Genomic DNA, 19,486 nt, shown 5'->3' on the forward strand with positions numbered 1-19,486 from the left:
GAGACCACCGCGTTTCCACCTCTCCGGTACCGCGTGTCACTCACAAAACCGACAGTGCACAGACAGGCAGCATGCATTCATCACTACTTTTTCATTATCTTTAATTAAATTCTGATATTACGCCACAGTATTTCAGCCACTTTCATTACTTTCTTCATAGGCGGCAGCAGGAAAAAGCAATTACTGTACATCACTGCCTTGCCAAAATAAATTTTCAAGTCGACGCTTGGTTTTGCCTTTTTAGGCTGCAAAGTATGCAAGGAACCTCCTTCCCCGGAAAATATCCTGAGGACCCAGATCCTGATCCTGCCGAAAGTGGTGGCAACGCTCCAGCCCGCGTGACGGGTGCCAATTAAACGGCTGTAACTTGGCAGCGATGAGAGGGATGAGGAAAACGTGGGGGGGGGGGGGGGGGGGTGGCAGGTGGCTGGGAAAGACACTTCTTTCTCCTCATAAATGTCCCTAAAAGCGTCAAAACATTGGTGTAGCTTGCTTGGAGTGAGGTGAGAGGTGCTCAACCCCCCCTCCCACTTGTTCCTGAGCAGGGCTCTCCAGAGGGATGGGGCAGGGATGGCCGGCCCCAGATGTTGAGGCAGCTTTTACCGTCCTCTCCGTCCATTTCTGGCCCCTGAGATGAGCAACAGCTCCCACCCGGCACCGTCGCCTCTCTGAGAAGGCCCCTGACCTCCCCAACATGGCGGAACCAGCGGCCCTGCCGTCGCAGGACGGCAGGAGCGGTATGCGGGAAGCAGCGCTTTCCCTCGACCTTCTCAATATGGCGCCCATCCCCGCCTCCCTTAACAACATGGCGCCGAGGGGGCGGTGCAGGGCCCGCATTTGACCTTCCAAAAATGGCCATCCGAGAGGGAGGCCGGTGGCCCCTCCCAAGATGGCGGCCGCGCTTCCCTACTCGCGGAGCACTTCCGGTGGGGCCTGGTGTCAGCGCCGCGGCCATGGCGGAGCTGACAGACGCGGAGCTCCGGAAGGAGCTGATGGCGCTGGGTTACCGGCCGGGGCCCATCACCGCCACCACCCGCAAGGTTTACGCCAAGAAGCTGGGCTGCCTCCGGGCCGAGGTAGCGGCGGCCAGGCGCAGGGGCCGCGGCGCACCGCCGAGCCCGGCCCGCACCTCCGCCAGGCCGCAGCAGGCCTCGCCCTCGCGGCAGCGCTCCGGCTTCAGCCCCGCCGTCGGGGCCGCCCGCGACAGTGAGGAGGAGGAGGAGGAGGAAGAGGATGAGGAGGAGGAAGGGGGGCAACCGCCCGCGTCCCGCTGGGGGGCGTCTGGGGAGGGTGGCGGGCTGGCCTGGGGGGGTTCCCGGGGGTCCCCACCGGGCCGGGGCGGAGGGCTCGGCTCCGGGGCTGAGGGAGGCCTGTCCCGGGACGGCTTTGGGGGCCTGAGCCCCTCGGGGCAGTGGGGGGCGTCCGTAGAGAGAAGTGGAGGGGCCGGGGCCGGGCTGGGGACGTCCCTGGGTGGGCTTGGGGGGTTGAGCACTCCCTCCCAGTGGGACACGTCTATACAGAGGAGTGGGGGGCTTGGGGCCGGGATGGGGGCGTCGCTGGATGGGCTCGGGGGACTGAGCTCCCCCTCCCCGTGGGGCACATCTGCAGAGAGGAGTGGGGGGCTTGGGGATGGGTCGAAGCAATCCCTGGATAGGTCTGGGGGGCTGACCCTCGCGTCTCACTGGGACATGTCGGCAGAAAGAAGCAGGGGGCTCAGCACCGGGCTGGGGGCGTCCCTGGATGGGTTTGGGGGGCCAAGCTCCATGTCCAAATGGAGCACGTTTACAGAGAGAAGTGAGGAGCTCAGTGCTGGGTCAGAGCCATCCCTGGATGGGGCTCGGGGCTCAGGCTCCTCCACATTGCAGTGGGGCACATCAGCTGAGAGGAGTGGGGGGCTCAGCACAGGGTTGAGGGCGACCCTGGACAAGTTTCGGGGCTTGAATGCCACATCCCAGTGGAGCGCGTCTGCAGAGAGGAGTGGAGAATTCGGCATTCGGGCTGGGTCAGGGGCATCCCTGGGTGGGGTAGGGGGGCTGAGCTCCACATCCCCCTGGAGTACCTCCGCAGGCAGGAGTGGGGGGCTCAGCTCCAAAGCCCATGCCAGCGATGAGATAGTGGGGCTGAAGTCCAGGAGTCATTGGGGCACATCAGAAGGAGGAATTGGAGGGCAGAGCTCCCGAGCTCAGTGGGAGACAGCAGGGGAAAGGAAGGGGCTGTCTTCTAACAGCTCATGGAGGCAGGAAAGCGAGGTGACACCCAGCACCCACTGGGGCACCTCGGTGGGACCTGGGGGGTTGAGTCACCAGTTTGGGAGAGGGAAAGAGGATTTGGCATCCAGTGTTCGGAAGGAGTCAGACAGGGAGACGAACCCCAGCAGCCGGGGAGGGGGGTTGATCCGGCGCTTCCCATGGAGGGCTACAAGCGATGCAGGGATGGCCTCAGGGAGCTGGTGGGGAGCAGGACAGGGAATAACCTCCCGCACTCCCTTGTTGCGGTCAGCCCCAAAGCAGCAGACGGAGGGAAAGGGCAAAGGCCTCGAATACTACTTCTCCCAGTTCCTTTGCCTCGCCAGCTTCGTGCTGCTGATGATTTTTCTGGGCATCCTCATGGTGAAGATGATTGGGTCAGGCTGGCTTGACAGCAGAGAGGAGAACTGTATGTGCATTGGTTTAATCCTGTTTTTAAACTATTTTTCACCTTTCTTTTCTGCTTGCCGTTTATTACTTCCATCGCTGTCACATTTATCATTCTCATTGCCATAACCTGCCATCTCTGCTTCTGTCCCCATTTCCATCTCCCCTTGCCCATGGGAAACCTTGTTAGTCATGGAAAGTAAGTCAAGTGTGCACTTTTTTTCGAATGAGTTTGGCCTTCGTTTCTTCAAAACCGTGGGTTTTATGGAGAGTGACATTCCTGCTAGGCCAAGGATGTATTTTATGATTGTCCATTGTGTAACATAATGTCTGTGTAATTGCCCGTGGTGTGTTTTTAATGTTAGCCTCTGCAAAGCGCAGCCCTTCCTGGCCTTTATCCTGGCCACGTGAGAACTACAGCGGCTGAATTGGGACTTTGGCACTTCAAGCGTGGCAGAGCTTCGATGAGAAACCAAAAGGGGTTTCCCCATCACCTGGTTTTTAAAGCAGAGTTCCCCAGCTAGAGCAGATGGAAATACTGTCATTTTGTGGCTTTGAACTGCAGGAAGGGATTTGGGGTGTGGTTGGGAAGGTGTGAGCCCTGAAACTCGGCACTCTGTGCTTGTAGGTGTTTGTGCACTTTGCGTGGGCTGGGAAAGCTGTTTCCTGCTTGCTTCAAAGTCAGAGTAAAATTGTCCAATGCCAGTGAATTTTTGATGCACCCTTTACAACTTTGCTAGCTATTTGGAAACCCATGGTATTTTGAAGGAAGAAATCTGACAGCACAGCTGCAAATTTTTAAATTCTTGGGTAGTTCAGATTGCTCAAAAGTACCGCATGGTGGAGCGGGGCCGGTGTATATCCAATTGTCGGGGCGGGAGGGGGCTGTTAAACCAGAGGCCATAATCTGCAGGGCTAACTGCTCTGACTGAAATAAATCCTCTGCTTTTGCCTTGAGGAGGTTTGATTTAAATCCCTGTTATCATGGTGATGTTTCAGGTGACCATGGCGTGCAGCGAATAGCATTACTAGATTGTAAAAGATCAGTGCGAGGCGGTGGGTTGTAGAGGAACACGAACATCTATTTAAAAGGAGCTATTAAAACGTTCAGACCCCAGTTTTTACTTTCCAGCTGAACAGGGTTCATCATTTGCACCCATTTTGTTTGTTTTGCTTTCAGCGCTGCCTACCAAAGCGGCACTTTGAATGTGCTATTTGCATAGCAAGGTGCCGTGTAGAGTGAGATTAAGAAGAGCAGAATCAGGCTTTAAAGTAGAGCCTTTTTAAAAAAAGATAATTACTTTCTTGATCAAAGCTCTTGTTTTGCAGCCAGCTAACTTGCCCTCCCCTTCTCTCTCATAGTTAATCTCTTGCCTGTGGATTGTGACAAAAGAAAGGATGATGTAAGCATATATTTATTTATCTTCAAGTATTGTGGATAGGGGATTCTCACAGAAGAGTAATTATTCTAGGTAACTTCCACCAATATCAGTATCACTGTAAAATTATTAGTTCTATCCTTTTACAGAAAAACTGATTTGATGAGTTGGAATCAATGGGCCAGATTAAATTAGGACTGTATGTGAGACTCTGAAAGATAAAAATTTAAATTCCCAATTATGTGAATCACTTTCTTTAATAGTTGTAACAGAAGTGATAGTGGTTTGCAGTAAAGCTGTGTTCAGCTTTAACAATGCAAGATTTAATCCGACTAATTCCCCGAACTCCATCATAAAGTGTTTGTACAGCCCTGTGTCTTTTATCATAATGTACTATTAGGAGAGAGAAAATTTTGTATTAGATTCGGAGTTATGGTTAGCCTCCTGTGATGTTCTGGAGGCAAAGAATCAATCTGTGGTTGGTCAGATGGGATGTCTGGGCTGTGGGAGTCGGTGCCACTTTCAGAGGACACACTAGCTCACTTTTGACACAGAAACTGTAAATCTGTGCTGCAGGTGTGTTTAATTTGAACCAGTGATCCGTGAGTGAGCCAAACCCCACTACTGGTATTTTGTTTTGGTGATTTTAGCTAGTCTGACCGCTGTCCTGTTCCTGCTGGTCTATTCATGTTTATTACTTGTTTCTGACTTTCAGTTCTGTCAAACTAAACAGAAGGATGTAATAATGAACGTGCTGCACGAGTTGTATAACTACTTGTCCGTACAAGCTGGTAAGTTCCAATTGTCGTTATAAAACACTTGGGAGCATTCAGCAAACTGCCTCTCCCAGCTGTCTGGCCATTTTTAACCTCATTTTGAAGAGAGGGGTTTGTGGAACGGTCAGTTCCACTTGAAGAGCTCTGAGTAAGTCAGGTAATAGAAAAATAGGAAAAGATGTGTTTATTTTTATACTGAATAGTGCTTAGCTAATGCACTCATATCGCCATGCTCTTGTGGAGTGGTCCTTATTTGCACTTGATATATTGGGAATTTGAGGTGGAAATATTCAGCTTTATGGTTCTTTTCTACCAGCATCTTCAAATTGTCTTCAAGACACTTAGAGGCAGTAAGTGTAAGCTGATGTGTTCTTACAAATAAAGTTAAAGCGACTTAAGAAATTGCTAGCGCTCTGCTGAAATGTGGCAGCTGATTATGTGAGCGCCTGTCTTTTTTTTTTTTTTCTCAGTAACAGAGTAAGACAGGCTCTCTTAGCTGAGGAGCTAACAGAGCACAGTAGTTCAGCCCATCTCTACTATGTATTAGCAAGTCCGGTCCATAACTAGTATTTTGTGATGGAGAAGGCTGCTAGAAATTCAGTTGATGAGTAAAAACTTGTTCAGCAAGATGTGTAATAATCAATAAAAGCACTCTAGGTCCATTTTCTAGATTTTGTACCTCAAGAAGGCTGAATCCTTTAGATACTTAAGCTTCACCGAATTTCTATATCTTTTCAAATCAGACTTCAGCACCTGTCAATTTTCCACCAGTTTTACGTAGAGTATTTGTTTAGTCAACTTTGTGAAGCTAGATTTAGAAGATTTAGTTCCTCGCCAGCATTTCTCTGCCTGAGTAGAAGGTAGAGCTGTGATTTAGGCTCCTTAGAAGTATTTTCCATGCTGATCGTTAACTCCAGCACTGCAGTCTTTGATACCTGATGGAAGGAGCCCCTCTGCAGGGCATCAGGTCAGAGAGGTGGTTATGTACTCTGCAAGGGGGAGAAACAGTAATTTTTTCCCCCTCATTCTGTGTTGAGTAGCTCACACACTGAAGCATGAGATTTGATTGCCCTTATCCAACCTATGTGCAGTAGCTGAGCATTTTATTAACAGTCACAATCTTATCTGCCTACAGTATAAATCTTACCTTGTAATCATTTTGCCAAGAGCTATAGCTGATTTGAATAGTGAGCGTTTCCAGACAGTTCAGTGTATTTCTGAACTGTTCGAGGACTTTTTTTTCAAAACATTATTTCTTCTTATTTTTTTTTTTTACCAGGTAATTTTGAATGCGGAAACCCTGAAAATCTAAAAAGCAAATGCGTTTGGGTTCATGAAGCGAAGGATCATGTGGTGGTGAGTAGGCTGTGAACAGCTATTGTTATGACATAGTGCTTAGTCTCTTATAAGGCAATAAATAATAGATACTAAAGCAATTCACCATCTGTTTTACTTCCTCATCCTGTTTTGATTCTTTCCCATATCTCTAGTTTCCCCTTTGGCCAGTCCTGTTCTCAGCAGTTCTTTTGAAAGTAATCTTCTCCTACGTCTCTGATTCAGCCCCTGTAAATCTAACTTAATGGTTTGTTGTTTCACCATAGTCATCAGTCTTCTGGAACCAGAAATTTCCCTGTATTGAGGGCTGGGCAGAAGAAGGATTTTTCTATACCCCAAAGTGTCAGAAGACAGACTGCTTTGATCTAGCATTCCATTTCTTTCATGGCAAACTGTCAGTAAGATTATGTTGTATTTAGTGGTTAGTCTTAACAGTCTGGGATAGTGTTATTTTACAGAGTGCTTCATGCATCATCTACCATAGTCAGAAGACTTTAGTCCAGACGGACCTTCATATTTAGTTCTCCTTCCTCCAGGTTGCAGAATTATGATTAGAATTAATCTAGGGACAGACCATGTAGAATGAGTTCTCCCACTACTGTAATGAAATAATGTTGTTTGGTATTTCAAATGAACGGAGAACTAATCTTCTTATGGATTCTTTTGAACAGAATATAACTGGTAGCTCCCCACAGAAGTTTGAAGCTGCCCTGCACTGGATACTAAACAGTAACAAGGATTTAGGAATATGGTAAGTGGAAGCCCACTGTGTCAAAGTTATGTTTCTCGGCGTTGGCTGATATGTAATTTGACATCCTCTGTGGTGTGCCCTAAGTGAGGTCCCATACCTCGTTAGATTTCAGAAGATAATCTGGGATTGGCTTTGTCAGTGCTTGCTGGGCAAGCTTCCAAATGAAAAGTACAGCCCTGCAGCAAAAATTGGCAACTGAGCTCATTCCTTGGGAGTCTGTTTCCCAGCCTTTGCACTGGGGGACATTGCGTTCACGAACGCCCTGTCTCGCAGATGGGGTGTAAATACAAGGTCAGGGCTGCTTATGGCTGTCAACAGTTGTGTTGTGCTTCCTGCAAGGTTTAGAAGTGGTGGTCCTGGTGTCCTGCCCACGGTCCTGCCACACCAGCATGCTTGTTAAACTTGCCCAGATACTCACTTTTCCCAAGATAACTTTTCTTCAGTACTGATGCTGTAGACAGAGCTTCAGTATTGTGTGGAGCTGCGTTGTTTGGTTTGTTGGACAGCAAAGCACTCTCTTCGGTAGGTAACATCACCTATGCTTTGGGATACTTTGGAGCAAGTCCCAATGAGGAGGAGAGGAAAATGGATTGTTGAATGGTATCTTTTCTTTAGTGTCAGTTGTCTTTCTGGCAGAACACACAGTACATGTTAAAATGAACAGTCTGACTGTGTAGGGTGTTGGTCAGTCATCGGTGGGGCTTTTTTTTCTCTTGGGTTTCTTGGCTAACAGTCTCTTCAGAGATACTAGTTTTTTTCAGGTAAAAAACCCAAAACATTCAGGCCATAACCTAATGAAAGACTGTTATCCAGAGTCTGCAGACATCATTAGCTTCCTCTGGGAGGTGTGGGCTGTCTCCAGTCTGTGTTAACTCTGAAGTCTAACATTTGTTTGCATTTTAACATTGCTAAATGTATCTCTGATTAAATGAATTGTAACAGTAGTAACGCTGGAGTTGGTGTGCGGAGCTTGTATGAATTCCCACTGCTCGGTTTTCTCTAAAAAATTTCTGCAGCTGCTGCTGTGATCTAAGGATCAGGCAGCGTCTACTGCGTGGGTTATTGGTGTGTGGCAAATTCTCAGGACAAGACATAGTTTCCTTAGCGGCAGGTTTGGATTTGTAGGTGGGCTGGGATCCAGAGTTTTCAAATTCATATTTTTATACAGGAGCACTGCTCATGTCAGGAGCTGTGTGATACAATATATTCCCCTTTTTTTTATTTTCATAATTAGCAACTCTGCTGGCTGTTCACCCAATGGATCCACTTTCACAAAGTCTGCATAGCATGCAGAACGAGTGTTCAGCATGCTTAAAAACCTGCGGGTGGCATTTTTAGCAAACGCTACGTGAGATTGTTTTTCTAGGTGCTAGTCTGAGAGGCAGAACTGAAAATGAGCTCTGCACTGGGTGATTCTGCTGCATATTTTAAATATTTTCATGGAATTTGGATTGTAAATAAGACAAGGGGGTGGGAAACAACTGTGTGTCTCCAGCTACTGTAGAATCCAGTAACCAAATCCAGGCTGTCAGCAGTTTGTGAGCTGTGCACTAGTAAATTGAGAAAACGTCTTTGTCTAATAGGTTATTCATTGCAAACATAGAATGAATTAGGAGCTTAAAAAAATAAAATCCCCTCTAGTCTACTTCCTCTGAATCTGATGGCTCTCACTTGGATTACTTGATGCCTGTTGGCTAAGAGTATCCAATATAGGAAACCACATCAGTGTAGATCTGTATATAAAGAAGTGAGTTAAAAGCATATCAGATAGCACAGCAGGTGTGTAGCAGTGATTTTGCAGGAGGATGCATTATCGATTTTGCCATGAATGCTTTCCGAGGGTGTGTCTGTTCTCACTGCAGATACAGTTGATGCATTGTCACTTTTCTGGCTAAACTGTTTATGCTCATCTGTACTGAGGAAAACAGTGCAACCTCCACGGACATTCGCAGTCTCCCTCAACTGCTCTCTCTGCAATTGCTGATGAGTGACTCAGTAAACATTTCCATTTCTCTGTGCTGGGAGGTGGGAATCCAATTTAAAGTTTAATCTTCTGCATGCTGAGAGGTGCTGTCAAAGAGTCTGCAGAGGGAGACTTCAGTTTACCAGTGGGAGTTCCAGCCTTGCTGCCTTTTCTAAAGCCATATCCATTCCTTGCTAAGCAGCCAGTCCCAAAATGTTCTGGAAAGAGGACCTGCAAGGATGTTGGTGTGTTTTCTATGTGGTGTACAGAACGAGTTGCTGCAGCCGCAGTCTGTTTGTTCTCCCTGTCTTGATTAAAGACTGCAGTTGGAGTGTCTGCTCTCTTCAGTGAAGATTTTCTGCCTCTTTCCATCAGGTTGAAAAGCAGAGACCTTTCGGAACCAGTTACCAAAGTGGAGGATGTGTTCTGTCTTGAATCGGCCCATCCTCAGATGGGGCTCGGCTGCCGTTTCCGTCGGGCAGTGGTCACTGCCATTATGAACCTTTTCCTGTTTTTCTGGAGTAAGTCATCGGTGTTAGTAATCAGCTTCTCCCCTTCCTAGCTGTAGAGATGAACTTGTGCGCGTGCACATTGCACATCCCAGCCATATGAAATTACTAATAGAGGTGAAATAAATCTGCTGATGAGTTAATTTCTAATTAACCTTTGTTCTGGCAGCAGAGGGAAACCTGTAGACCTGCTCTTGTGCTGTGAGTGCTTAACACTTACTTTAAATCAGCAAGCTGATTAGCTTTCTGGGTGTTCCTCAAGTACCCGTTACTATGGTCTGCAAAATAAGTATGTTAACCTACCTAAAAGATACATTTTTTCTTTCTTTTCTTACACTAAGCTGCAAAGTCTTCCAGCCTCTTTAATAATGACTTGTAGCATTTCAGTGTTAGAGGTTTTATTGGTATAGTCTGTCATGCCCCAGCTGAGACAGAGGTCTTACTGAGTGAGGTGATAACGAGATATGAGTGTTGACTAGAAGAGTTTATAATCTAGCCAGACACGGTGGGGGTGAAAGGGGATAGTTATGTTTATTGTAGAGACCAAGATACTAAAGTTAGCTCATGTCATAATGGGGGCGTTTGTCAATGCTAAACCTTCAATATAGATCTCCTGAATTTCAGGCTGGCGCTGGAGCCCCAGGCTTTATTTCCTTATCAAGCAGCTATCTTTGGAGCAGTGGAGCTTGACAGTCTTCCTAAGTGATTATTGTGGGGGAGGCCTCTAGCAAAGAGATAGGTCTGGGACTTGGAGAATTGAAGCTCCGTGGTTGTACTGAGGTTTCTGGTGGGGGGGAAAAAACCCTCCACGATGAGGCCTTATGACCACCTTTTCCCACATGCACGCATACTCTTATGCTGCAGGTGTTGTCAGTACCAAGGTTTTTTCAGGGCACAGCTGCACTGATGATGAAAATGAATTGCTTGGATTCAGTTCCAAGCAGGCCTGGGTAGCAGGGAGTGAAAGCTGCCTCTGGGGAGAGGCAGTGTCAGAAATAAAACTGCTAGCATCCAGCAAATACATGTCTGTCAGTTATTGAATTCCGTTTGTTTTTATTCTTCTAGGTCTGATAACTCTTTGGGGGATCCTGATCTTCCTTAGGTATCGCTGGCGGAAGATGGAGGAAGAGGAACAAGCCATGTATGAAATGGTGAAGAAGATCATAGGTAGAATCCATTAGCTGTGTAAATGCAAGTACCCCTGTTCTTCTCTCTGTAGTGTTGAGGTCTCTCACCGTTTTGTCCTCCCGCCCTCCCAGCTGTTGTCCAGGACCACTATAAGGAATGGGAACGCAATTTAGAACGTTACCCCTACGTCGGCATTTTCCATGTTCGAGACAGCCTCATCCCTCCTCAAAGCAGGTGAGCTGAATTTTATTCATTAAGGAGAGCTGTCAGCATGATGTTGTTCAGCTCAGCTAAAAAACGCAGTTACAGGGCAACAGACCACGAGCAGACAATTGATGCGAAGCTGGACTGCAAGAAGAGTCTGTCTGGCCTTTCAGTTTATAAAGGATTTTGACATAACTCAGGCTATGTCTTAACCTGCTGCAGATTAATGTGACAGTCCTGGAGCTGATATTTTGTGCAGTCACACAGGTGTATTGTCATTGTTCTATCAAAGAGTAATTGGATTTTGTTTTGCGTGAGCATGGAACATCTGATTTTCTCTCCTTCATCTAATGTGTGTATGGTGCTGCTATTTTTCTCAGCCGTTGTACCTTATTCTCCAGAGATGATGTGCTTTTCAGAGCAAACCTTACCATGAGTTGAATAGGGTATTGGGAGGCTCTTCTGAAGTGGTTTTGTGTGTTGCTACCTGGAAGGTTACCAGTTTGAGTTGGGCAGCTTTGAAAGGGAGATATAGTGAGATGGCTGGTTTTGGTGCTTTTTTGGAAAGGAAGTGTGATCGAGATAGTTGCTCCATGGGTGGTGGGACTCGGGGACTGCAGCCCGGCTCTCGCTGGTTTACATGCCACTTGCTCCATCTCTGCAGGGATGTTTCTTATGGTTTGGTTAAACGGACCTCCTTTGTTCTCCTGGCAGCTATGTGTGCTGCAAAGTCTTAAACATCCTCACTCTTTATCAGTCACAAAACTCCTTTTCCTACTTGTGGTAATTGCAGCTGTTTTGAGCCCATCTCTGTGTGTGTGGTGCCCAGAATTACTAGACACTGATTCAGCACTGGAGTGAACTCCAGTTTGTCCTCCCTGGTCTGAGAGATCTCTGCATGCTGGAAGGGTGAGGAATTGGCTAATCGAGTCCCTCCACAATACGAATTGAGCTTGAAATTTAGCACAGTCATCAATTACTGGTACTGACAGAGGGTCTCGTCTTCCCTGCCCCCCAGGCAGGACCTGTGTTTTCCTGTCCTGGCCTGTAATTGCTTCTAAACCAGAATTCTGACTTAATCTCCTTTACTGTCTGCACACAGGGGATAGGAGGCAGCTAGCAGTAGCTTGATCAGCAGCTGCAATTGCTCTGAGCAGGAAAGCACAATGAGGATGTGATTCTAATTTATTTTTTTTTCTTGCTGTTTCTTGCAGAAAAAAAATGAAGCGGGTCTGGGAGAGAGCTGTGGACTTTCTGGCTTCAAATGAGTCACGGATTCAGACAGAGTCACACAGAGTAGGAGGAGAAGATATGCTAGTGTGGAGATGGACTCAACCTTCTTACGTCTCAGATTCAGAGCACTGAAGAGGAGTGGACGCTGAGCAACTGTTGATATGGACCTCTGGAAGGGGACAGTCCCTTCTCTGGTGGTGGGAAAGAGCAGGTCACGGTCCTAATCTCCTCGGGTTGGGGACTGCGCGTAACTCTTTGCTCTTCTTTCTGAAAATTTTCACACACAAAAATTCAGGGCTATAATGTTGGCTTGGAAAGAAGATGGGCTTGAGCTGGTGGGAAGCTAGAATTGCACCAAAGTTAGCCTTCCAGCAGATATCTGGCTTCCGTAGGCAAGCAAACCTAGAACAATTTTTTAAAAAGAAAACACATACCTAATATCGAGGGACTTAAGGTCTCTCTGACAAAATTTAGGTGTTTAAAATTTGACCTCAATTCTGCAAAGACCAACTGGGGGTAACGTCCGTCAGGGAATGTGTTTAAAGGAGATTAACATTTCCCATGGAAACATTAGGGTGGCAGTTAAGACGCATTTTGTTTGAATTTGGTTTTGTTAGTACAGTGATGAAAGCACTTGCTGCTTCCTGACGAAGAAAATGTTTGTGTCGGCTTCAGCCTTATAAATGGGGGGGAGGGGGGAAGTCAGGTGAAGGTAGTCCTAGAGGAAGGGCAGTCTGACGTGCCTTGGTGGTTTGGGCTGGGTTGGGTGGGATGGAAGAGTGGTTATGAACCTCTTACACTTTTTAAGTCTGCAGTCTGTGTGCTTTATGATTTCTGGGGGGGCTGGGGGGAATTTGGGTGGAAAATAAAGGATATAGGAAGCTTCTGAAAGCGCTTTCTTGTGGCTACAGCCAAAGGGACTGCTTCATGAGCTATTAAAGGCAGCTTTGGAAAGGCTCTTAGGGCTGAATGTACATGTTTATCCTGGGCAGCTGCAATGTGTGTGCTGTGTGTCGGAGCAGAGACGTACCATGCGTGCAGCGTCAGTATGGGGATTGCCAAGTCAATGTTCCTGCAGCCTCACAACAGGTACAAGGAGCAGCGATCAATCCTCTGTTCACGCTGCAGGCATCGTATGTTCTATCTATAATCATTTGGTTACTTAAGTTTCTTTTTATGTCCAGCAAATAAGTGTTTGTTTCCAAGAAAATAGCACCAGTGTGTGGCAGTTTAGGCTAGGCAGAGATACTGCTAAGCTACTCTTCCCAATATTGTAAAACAGCTGGCCAGCTCACCGCTAGGACAGCAGGGACCAAATTAATTTCTGGCATAAGCAAGTAAAAGCTGCGGAGAGGAGCCAGCGTTGAATTGAACCCGTGTAACCAGTGGATGTTGTTCTTCTTAGCATCGGGGGTACAGTGTGAATGTTTGCGTTCATCTCTGACGGTGGGTGCCTGGAGAGCTCCAGGCTCTGGGTTGGCTTAGGATGGCTGCTGAAGCCCTGCTCCCCACTTTGCAGGCTGCTGATGCCATGTTCAAGGTGGCTTCTTTGTGCCAGTCCCTGCTCACCTCCCGCTATGGAGTCTGCACTTCTCCACCCCACTGCTGGCTTTGGTGGGGTTTTCCACCTATGCACCCCACGGGCTGCTGCGGAAGGACTGCAGAGACTCCTTACATACCTCCTGCTGGTGGTCATCAACCAAAACGAGTGGAGAGAGCAGATTTCTCCAGGAACAAAACACGGGGAGGTCTTTCCCGTTAAACGGGAAATATCCTGCGTGGAGTTGACTCTTACCCCATCTTGCAAAGGTAGGGTGTTTGAACAGAAGAGGAGACTCAACGGCTGTCTTCAAGACAATGACCAGCTTCTTCCCTGTCAAAATAGGGGCTAAAGTGAAGGCAGCCTTGATTCTTCTAAAATGTTGTAATGAGATCTTCACTGCTGCCATAGAAACTTTTGCAAACACCGGTGCCTACATTCTTAAGCCTTTTTAAAATATTTGTGGGGTTTGGGTTAGCCTTTTTAACCGTCCAAATCCAGAAGTGAAGAGTCAGGCATTGCAGTCATCTTGTTTTTGTATTAAACTTGTTTTTGTAGAATAAATTTCACTGGCTTGGTGCTGTTTATTATATGTTCAATTTAGCTCTGTAAAACCATATATAAAATAAATTTATTACAAATAATTTGTTACCTTTATTTTTATTGAGGTGTCACAGATTGTTCCAAGTGCTTTCGCTCAGGCAGATCAAATAGATCCTGCGCCGGGGGCTCACGGTTTCTAAGAATAAGACTGAAGATGGCATGGGGATTGCATGACAGCCTAATGAGACAACGTGGATCCTTGTGACACTCGGTGATCTCGGCGCAATAGCCAGCAGTCTCATGTGTTCGGTTGCAAATTCAATCTGTGTTTTGGGAATAGCTGGCATTAAGCAGAGGTGTGTATGGAAAGCAGTTAGCTTGTTTAGCTGCGTTTTGTCGGGATTGACAGCTTGGAGGGTTGTGAAACGGTAAATATTAGTTTAGCAGGTTGATCAGTATTCCTGTGGCCCATAAGAAAGCAGTTATTTAAAGCAGGGAATGGGATGGTGCAGCAAGTCTATGGTAGCTGAGTGAGGCTGCCCCAGGCTTCATGTGTTTTGCAGTTGTTCTCTGAAAGGCAGATCCCTCGCACAAGGGGCGTCTGACGTCAACAGCCGCTGCAGCAAATGTTGACTCTGGTCCAAGCTGCTGAGCCCCTGTGTTGTGGCATCCTCAGGCTGTGGTTAGCTCGCCTGCTTTTTGAGACGTGATGGGAAGTGCCAGGTGATGGAATAGGAAGAGTGGGAAGTAGCGAGGGAAGCGTTGGATATGCTGCTGGAGTGGGATGGGTGTCCCTTCCTGCCCTTGCACCCAGGTTGTTGCTTGTCACTGGAGCCATCGCCTCCCTCCTTGTGTCCCAGGCGTTAATGCGCTTTAAGTAAGGCTATTACAAAGCACTGGAAAAGGGGGGATATTTACGTCAAGGAAAAAGGCAAAAAGTCAACTCTTAAAATACTTACCAGACCCCTGAGGTTTCCAAGGTTGCCTGGTGAGTAGAAGACGCATACGCATATCTTGCTGGCAAGTCTGAGTTGTCTTTAGGGTCCATTTCCTCGAGTGTTTTGAATTGTTCCCTTACCTGAGTGTCAGTGACTCAGAACATGTGCTACCACGAGTTTCAACTTCTTCAAAGTCTTCTCCTCAAACGGCACGAGTAGGCCATGAATCATCGTTGTGTAATTTCTGTGGACATGGTTGACTCACTCGTGTTTGGTTAGAGAGATGTTTAATTAATCTCATAATGTGGGTCTGGATGACAAAGGGGGAGATTTCCAGCAGCACAGGAGGAGGTTGGCTCCGTGGCTGCCGTGGAAGTCGGTGGGAGCCGGCTGCCTCCTCTCTGGTGTTGAGTTGTTGCTAAGGTATGGGAACAAAAGGGAATGCAAGGCTAAATCTCTCCTCTGAACCTGCATTCCTGTTCAGATGCTTTTACCCAGTCTAGGTTGCTAAGTTACAGCTGAAATATATTCAAGGTTAGAAAATAGTCTTCAGTTTGGTGTGATTACGCGTGCCAGAGGATGTTTGCTTTCAACCAAGCTGCCATGATGTTCTCTGCGATAGTCGCCTTCCCCCCGTGTCCCTTCTTTCATCCGATACCTTGAGAGCAGAGAAGACTGGTTTCATGCCACGCTCGCTGCCGAGCTCCTGCTTGCTCTGTACAAACTGTGTTGATAATTTCTGCGGTACCAGCAGTTTTCCCAGAAGCCCGGGTCCATTCAAAGAAGAGGTTGTTCATCCCCCTGTCCTGCTCTCCTTACCTTGTGTTTGCTCAACCAGAGTTGCTTACGCCCCCCTCCCACTTTCTTGCAAAGTATTAAGTTTCTATAAATAAATTCTCCAACGGTGGGCTGATAAAGCCATCGCATCCCCTTACTGTCAGAAAGGAAAATATGTACCAACAAGGAATCTAAAATAAAATTTGCCCTTTATCTTTTCATTTCCTGCTTCCATTTAAAGCCTTTCACATTAAATGTTTTGTCTCCTGCTGACATGACAGCTGATGCTGTGCCTTATTTATGGGGCGCGGAGTCAGGGCGCTGTGCCAGTTCTCCTGGAAAGATCAACGCAAACCGGAGAAGCAAAAGCGCGGCCAGCGAGTCCTGCCCGAAGGCGCCTCCCTCCGGCACGGCCCCTGTCCGAAGCAATCACTCCCCAGTGCCTTCCTCAGGATCTCCATCCTGACTTTGTCCAACCTTTAAAGAACACCCTCCAGGTAGGTGTTGTGAAAGGTTTTTGTGCACGTTGATGAACTGACGGACCCTCGCTACAGCAGAGCGTGAGGTGTGGGTCCTGCCCCATTTCCCTGCCCCTCGGGGGGCTGCCAGCAGCTGCAGAGCAGACTCCCAATCCAGACCTCTGTGTACCCTCACAGCAGCACGTTATTTCTGTAGGAACACTTCTGCAAGGCTGGTGAGATCTGATGCGAAGCCCACATGCTGGCTCTCCAAAAGGAGGAGATGCCGGCGGGTTGTGGAAACCTCACTTGGCTTTGAGCTTGTCTCGCCCAGGGGCAGAGCGTGGACTCTGTGCTGCAGGAACCCCCCTGAGCTCCCCCTTCCCCGGGAACACCAGAACCTCCGCTGATCTCCCCTCTGATGGAGGAGACCGCCTGCCCCGTGTCACTTCACAGTGACCTGCTGTAGAGCCAGATTCCATGTTTACATCCCAGTTCCAAAACAGCTCTTGGCATCCAAAGAGCAACAGCAGAGGAAAACACCCCCAAGGGTGGTTTGGAGCTGCTGGCCCGTGGCTGGGAGCAGGGCTGGGCTCGCAGGGTGCAGCTCAGCCAATTCCATGTAAACCAGTTCAGAATCGGGTCCCAGGGAGGTCCCCGTGCTCCCTCCAGGAGAGCAGCTCCAGCTTTGCTCCCAGCCGGGGTCCCAAAGGTGCCACCAGCAGCAAGGACACTTCGACAAGGTGTTACGTGTATTTGCCAGCCGGTGGGTGAGGCTCCAGCAGCACGAAGGGCATTTCCAACCCGGAGCTGTCTCGGGGCAAGGGGGTGACCCAGCCTGGCTGTCCTGGTGTCACCGTGCCCCGGCCGCAACTCCCGTCTGGCACCGCCGCCTGTCCCGGGAGTGAATGGAGAACAAAACACCAGCAGAGACTTAAGGATGATCCAAAGCCTTTAGAGATGGAAAGGTGAAAAACCTGCAGAGTTGGCGTCTGTGCAGGAGGGGAAAGGATGGGTACAGCACAAGGGGGGGTCAGCGTCACTTCCCTGTGCGTCCTCGGCAGTTTTTGTTGGTTTTCTTCAATCCTCAGTCACACGGTTTCATTCCAGCTCATCCCGCAGACATAAATTTACTCCTTTAACATGAGAAGGGCCCTGCACAGGTCATGTCAGGATGAGGCTCGGTGGCGCTGAGGTTACCCGGGTGCTGGGGACCGGGTGGCCCTGGCTCACTCCGGGCTTGGCGTTCACGTCTGTAGGCGACAGCGTGCCCCGTCTGCCCCGCGGAGAGGTTTGGAGCCAGGACTAAGGCTGCAGCCTGCAGGCTAGCCAAGGGTAATAATATCTTTGTGCCCGTAATTAGTTCCTAATTAGCATAGTTTTAATATGAGAGAGGATTGCTCTCCCCTTAGAGTGCTCTGCTTTTTACAAGAGGCTGAGTAATTGCCTCTGCGGCCGTTCGGCAGCAGCAATCAGCCCGGCTGCCTGCGCGGGGACCCCGCGGCCGCTCGGGCATCCTCCGCGCGCTTGTTTTAATGGAGCGATAACTGCAAAGGACATGTCTCCCGGCCCGGCAATACGCCTGACATAAAACCGAGATTGCTTCAATTAACACATGCATTAAAAATACATACCGTATCCAGCAGGACGGGCTTCTGCCAAGGAGAAAGGTGCGCGTCGGGGAGGTGCTGCAGCAGCCGGATGCCCGCGCTGGGCTCCCTGGGGCCACTGGGCAAACTGGGTGCTCGGTCCTGCCTCTCACTGAGCCCAAGGGACCCCCCCAGCATGGTCCCAGCCCCCACCTACCGGCTCAATAACGATTAGATTTAAAGCCTGCCGCGTTTGGGGGCTGCGTGCTGGCTCGGCTTCTCTTTGCGGGGGCTTTTGGAGCAGCGTGGTGTAGCGCGTGAAGGTGAGAAGAAGGGATGTCGGGACCCGCTGCTCGCCCGTGCCACCCTCGTGGCAGGCACGGCGAGGGGGGAGCGGGCTTGGAGACCCGTCCTGGAAAAGGAGGAGGGAACACCAAGACCTGCCTGACTTGGGGGATGGGAGGAGGGAGAAGCAGATGTTGGGAACCAGCACGTTCCTGCTGCTGGGGTGGTCCGTGATGCTGAGCAGTGGCACGTGGGGACCCCATCCTGTGATGCTGAGCCCTTTCCAGCTGCACAGGAGAGGCTGCTGGTGCCTGCAGCGATCGCCCCTGGCTCGTTGAAGGGCGAGAGGTGGGCTTCAACCCTGGGACAGCTCTGGGCCGTGTCGCCTGTGCCCCTGTCCCAGGAGAGGCAGGGGTTTTGGGGCCGAGCCCCGTCTAGGTGAGCCCAGGTGGGATGGAGAAGGCAGCGGCTGGGTCCGGGGCTGCACCGGCATCGCCAGGTCTGGGCTGGCCCTTCCTCACATCACTGTCCCCTTTAACGGCACCAAAACCCCCCAAAAAACCTCCATCTCTCACTGGGGGGTACGTTATTGACGCAGCTATTGGGCCCGGGGGGATGCGAGCGGGGATGATGTTGTGGCGAGGGGGATGCAGCGGGGAAGGGGAGTACGGGAGCGTGTTCCCCACGGCCGAGCACGGCACCCCCCCGGAAAAGTCGCTCAGGCTCCCCCAGCCCTCTGTGTTTGACTCCCAACCTCTTCTCTCCAGGCTGCTCCGGGGCCGTCGCGGCGCAGGCGATGCCGAGCAGAGCCGAATCACAGCTGGAGGACGTTTCACCCCATCGCTGGAAAGCGGAGAGGTACCTTAAGGGGTATTTACACCCCGAATTTTTGATGCCTCTGTTGCGTTTTGCTGAGAGGGGCCGATGGGTTCAGAAGTTGCTGGGGGGGGGGGGGGGGATGCGCGGCAGTTGGCCTCGCAGAGCACCCACGGCAGCTTTTTTTTTTCCTTCAGAAACCAAGATTTTTTTTTAAAAAAAAAACCACACCACTTTCCTGATCTAAAATACCAGCATAAAGCAGAGGGAAGTCAGGGCTCGGGAATCGGGGTCTTTGTTTCATCCCTGTCTTTAATCTCAGCCTCTGCCCCCGACCATCAGTTCGATCTCTCTGGTCTCCGTGAGTCTGTTTTCTCCCCTCCAGTTAGTGAGAATTACCACATCCATCAATCGTTATCTCAACAGAAAGATTTTCTTCCCAACCTCCTGCCGCTTTGTTGCAAAGCCCTCCCAGCGCCTTCCCCGCCGCAGCCCGCGGGGCACTGATTTGCTCGTGTCCCCCGAGTTATCGCTGGGGACTGGTCCAGGACCCCTGGCGTGGGGGGGATGCGAGCGGGCACCACCCCCTGTTTGTCCTGGGGGATACCCGGATCCCCTAAATAACATGT

General features: G+C 49.4%; 1 protein-coding gene across 2 annotated transcripts; it reads left to right on the forward strand.

Annotated features, from left to right (window-relative positions):
• Positions 1-953: 953 nt before the first annotated feature.
• On the forward strand, positions 954-14,083 carry LEMD2 (LEM domain nuclear envelope protein 2; the record flags this gene model as incomplete). 2 transcript variants are annotated; one of them, XM_082494500.1, is made up of 10 exons in its annotated part: positions 954-1,206; positions 2,500-2,655; positions 3,996-4,036; positions 4,728-4,803; positions 6,068-6,144; positions 6,795-6,874; positions 9,213-9,358; positions 10,412-10,513; positions 10,606-10,708; positions 11,893-14,083. In XM_082494500.1, 10 exons carry the CDS (start codon positions 954-956, stop codon positions 12,041-12,043), a joined length of 1,185 nt encoding a protein of 394 aa, XP_082350626.1. In that variant the 3' UTR covers positions 12,044-14,083. The 2 variants fall into 2 exon arrangements, with proteins under 2 accessions (XP_082350626.1, XP_082350625.1); XM_082494499.1 differs by lacking the exon at positions 954-1,206 and having other exon boundaries at positions 1,535-2,655.
• Positions 14,084-19,486: the final 5,403 nt, after the last annotated feature.

The sequence above is a fragment of the Vanellus vanellus genome, assembly GCF_965231255.1.
Source record: "Vanellus vanellus genome assembly, chromosome: 23".
In the NCBI taxonomy this organism is placed as follows: Eukaryota; Metazoa; Chordata; class Aves; order Charadriiformes; family Charadriidae; genus Vanellus; species Vanellus vanellus.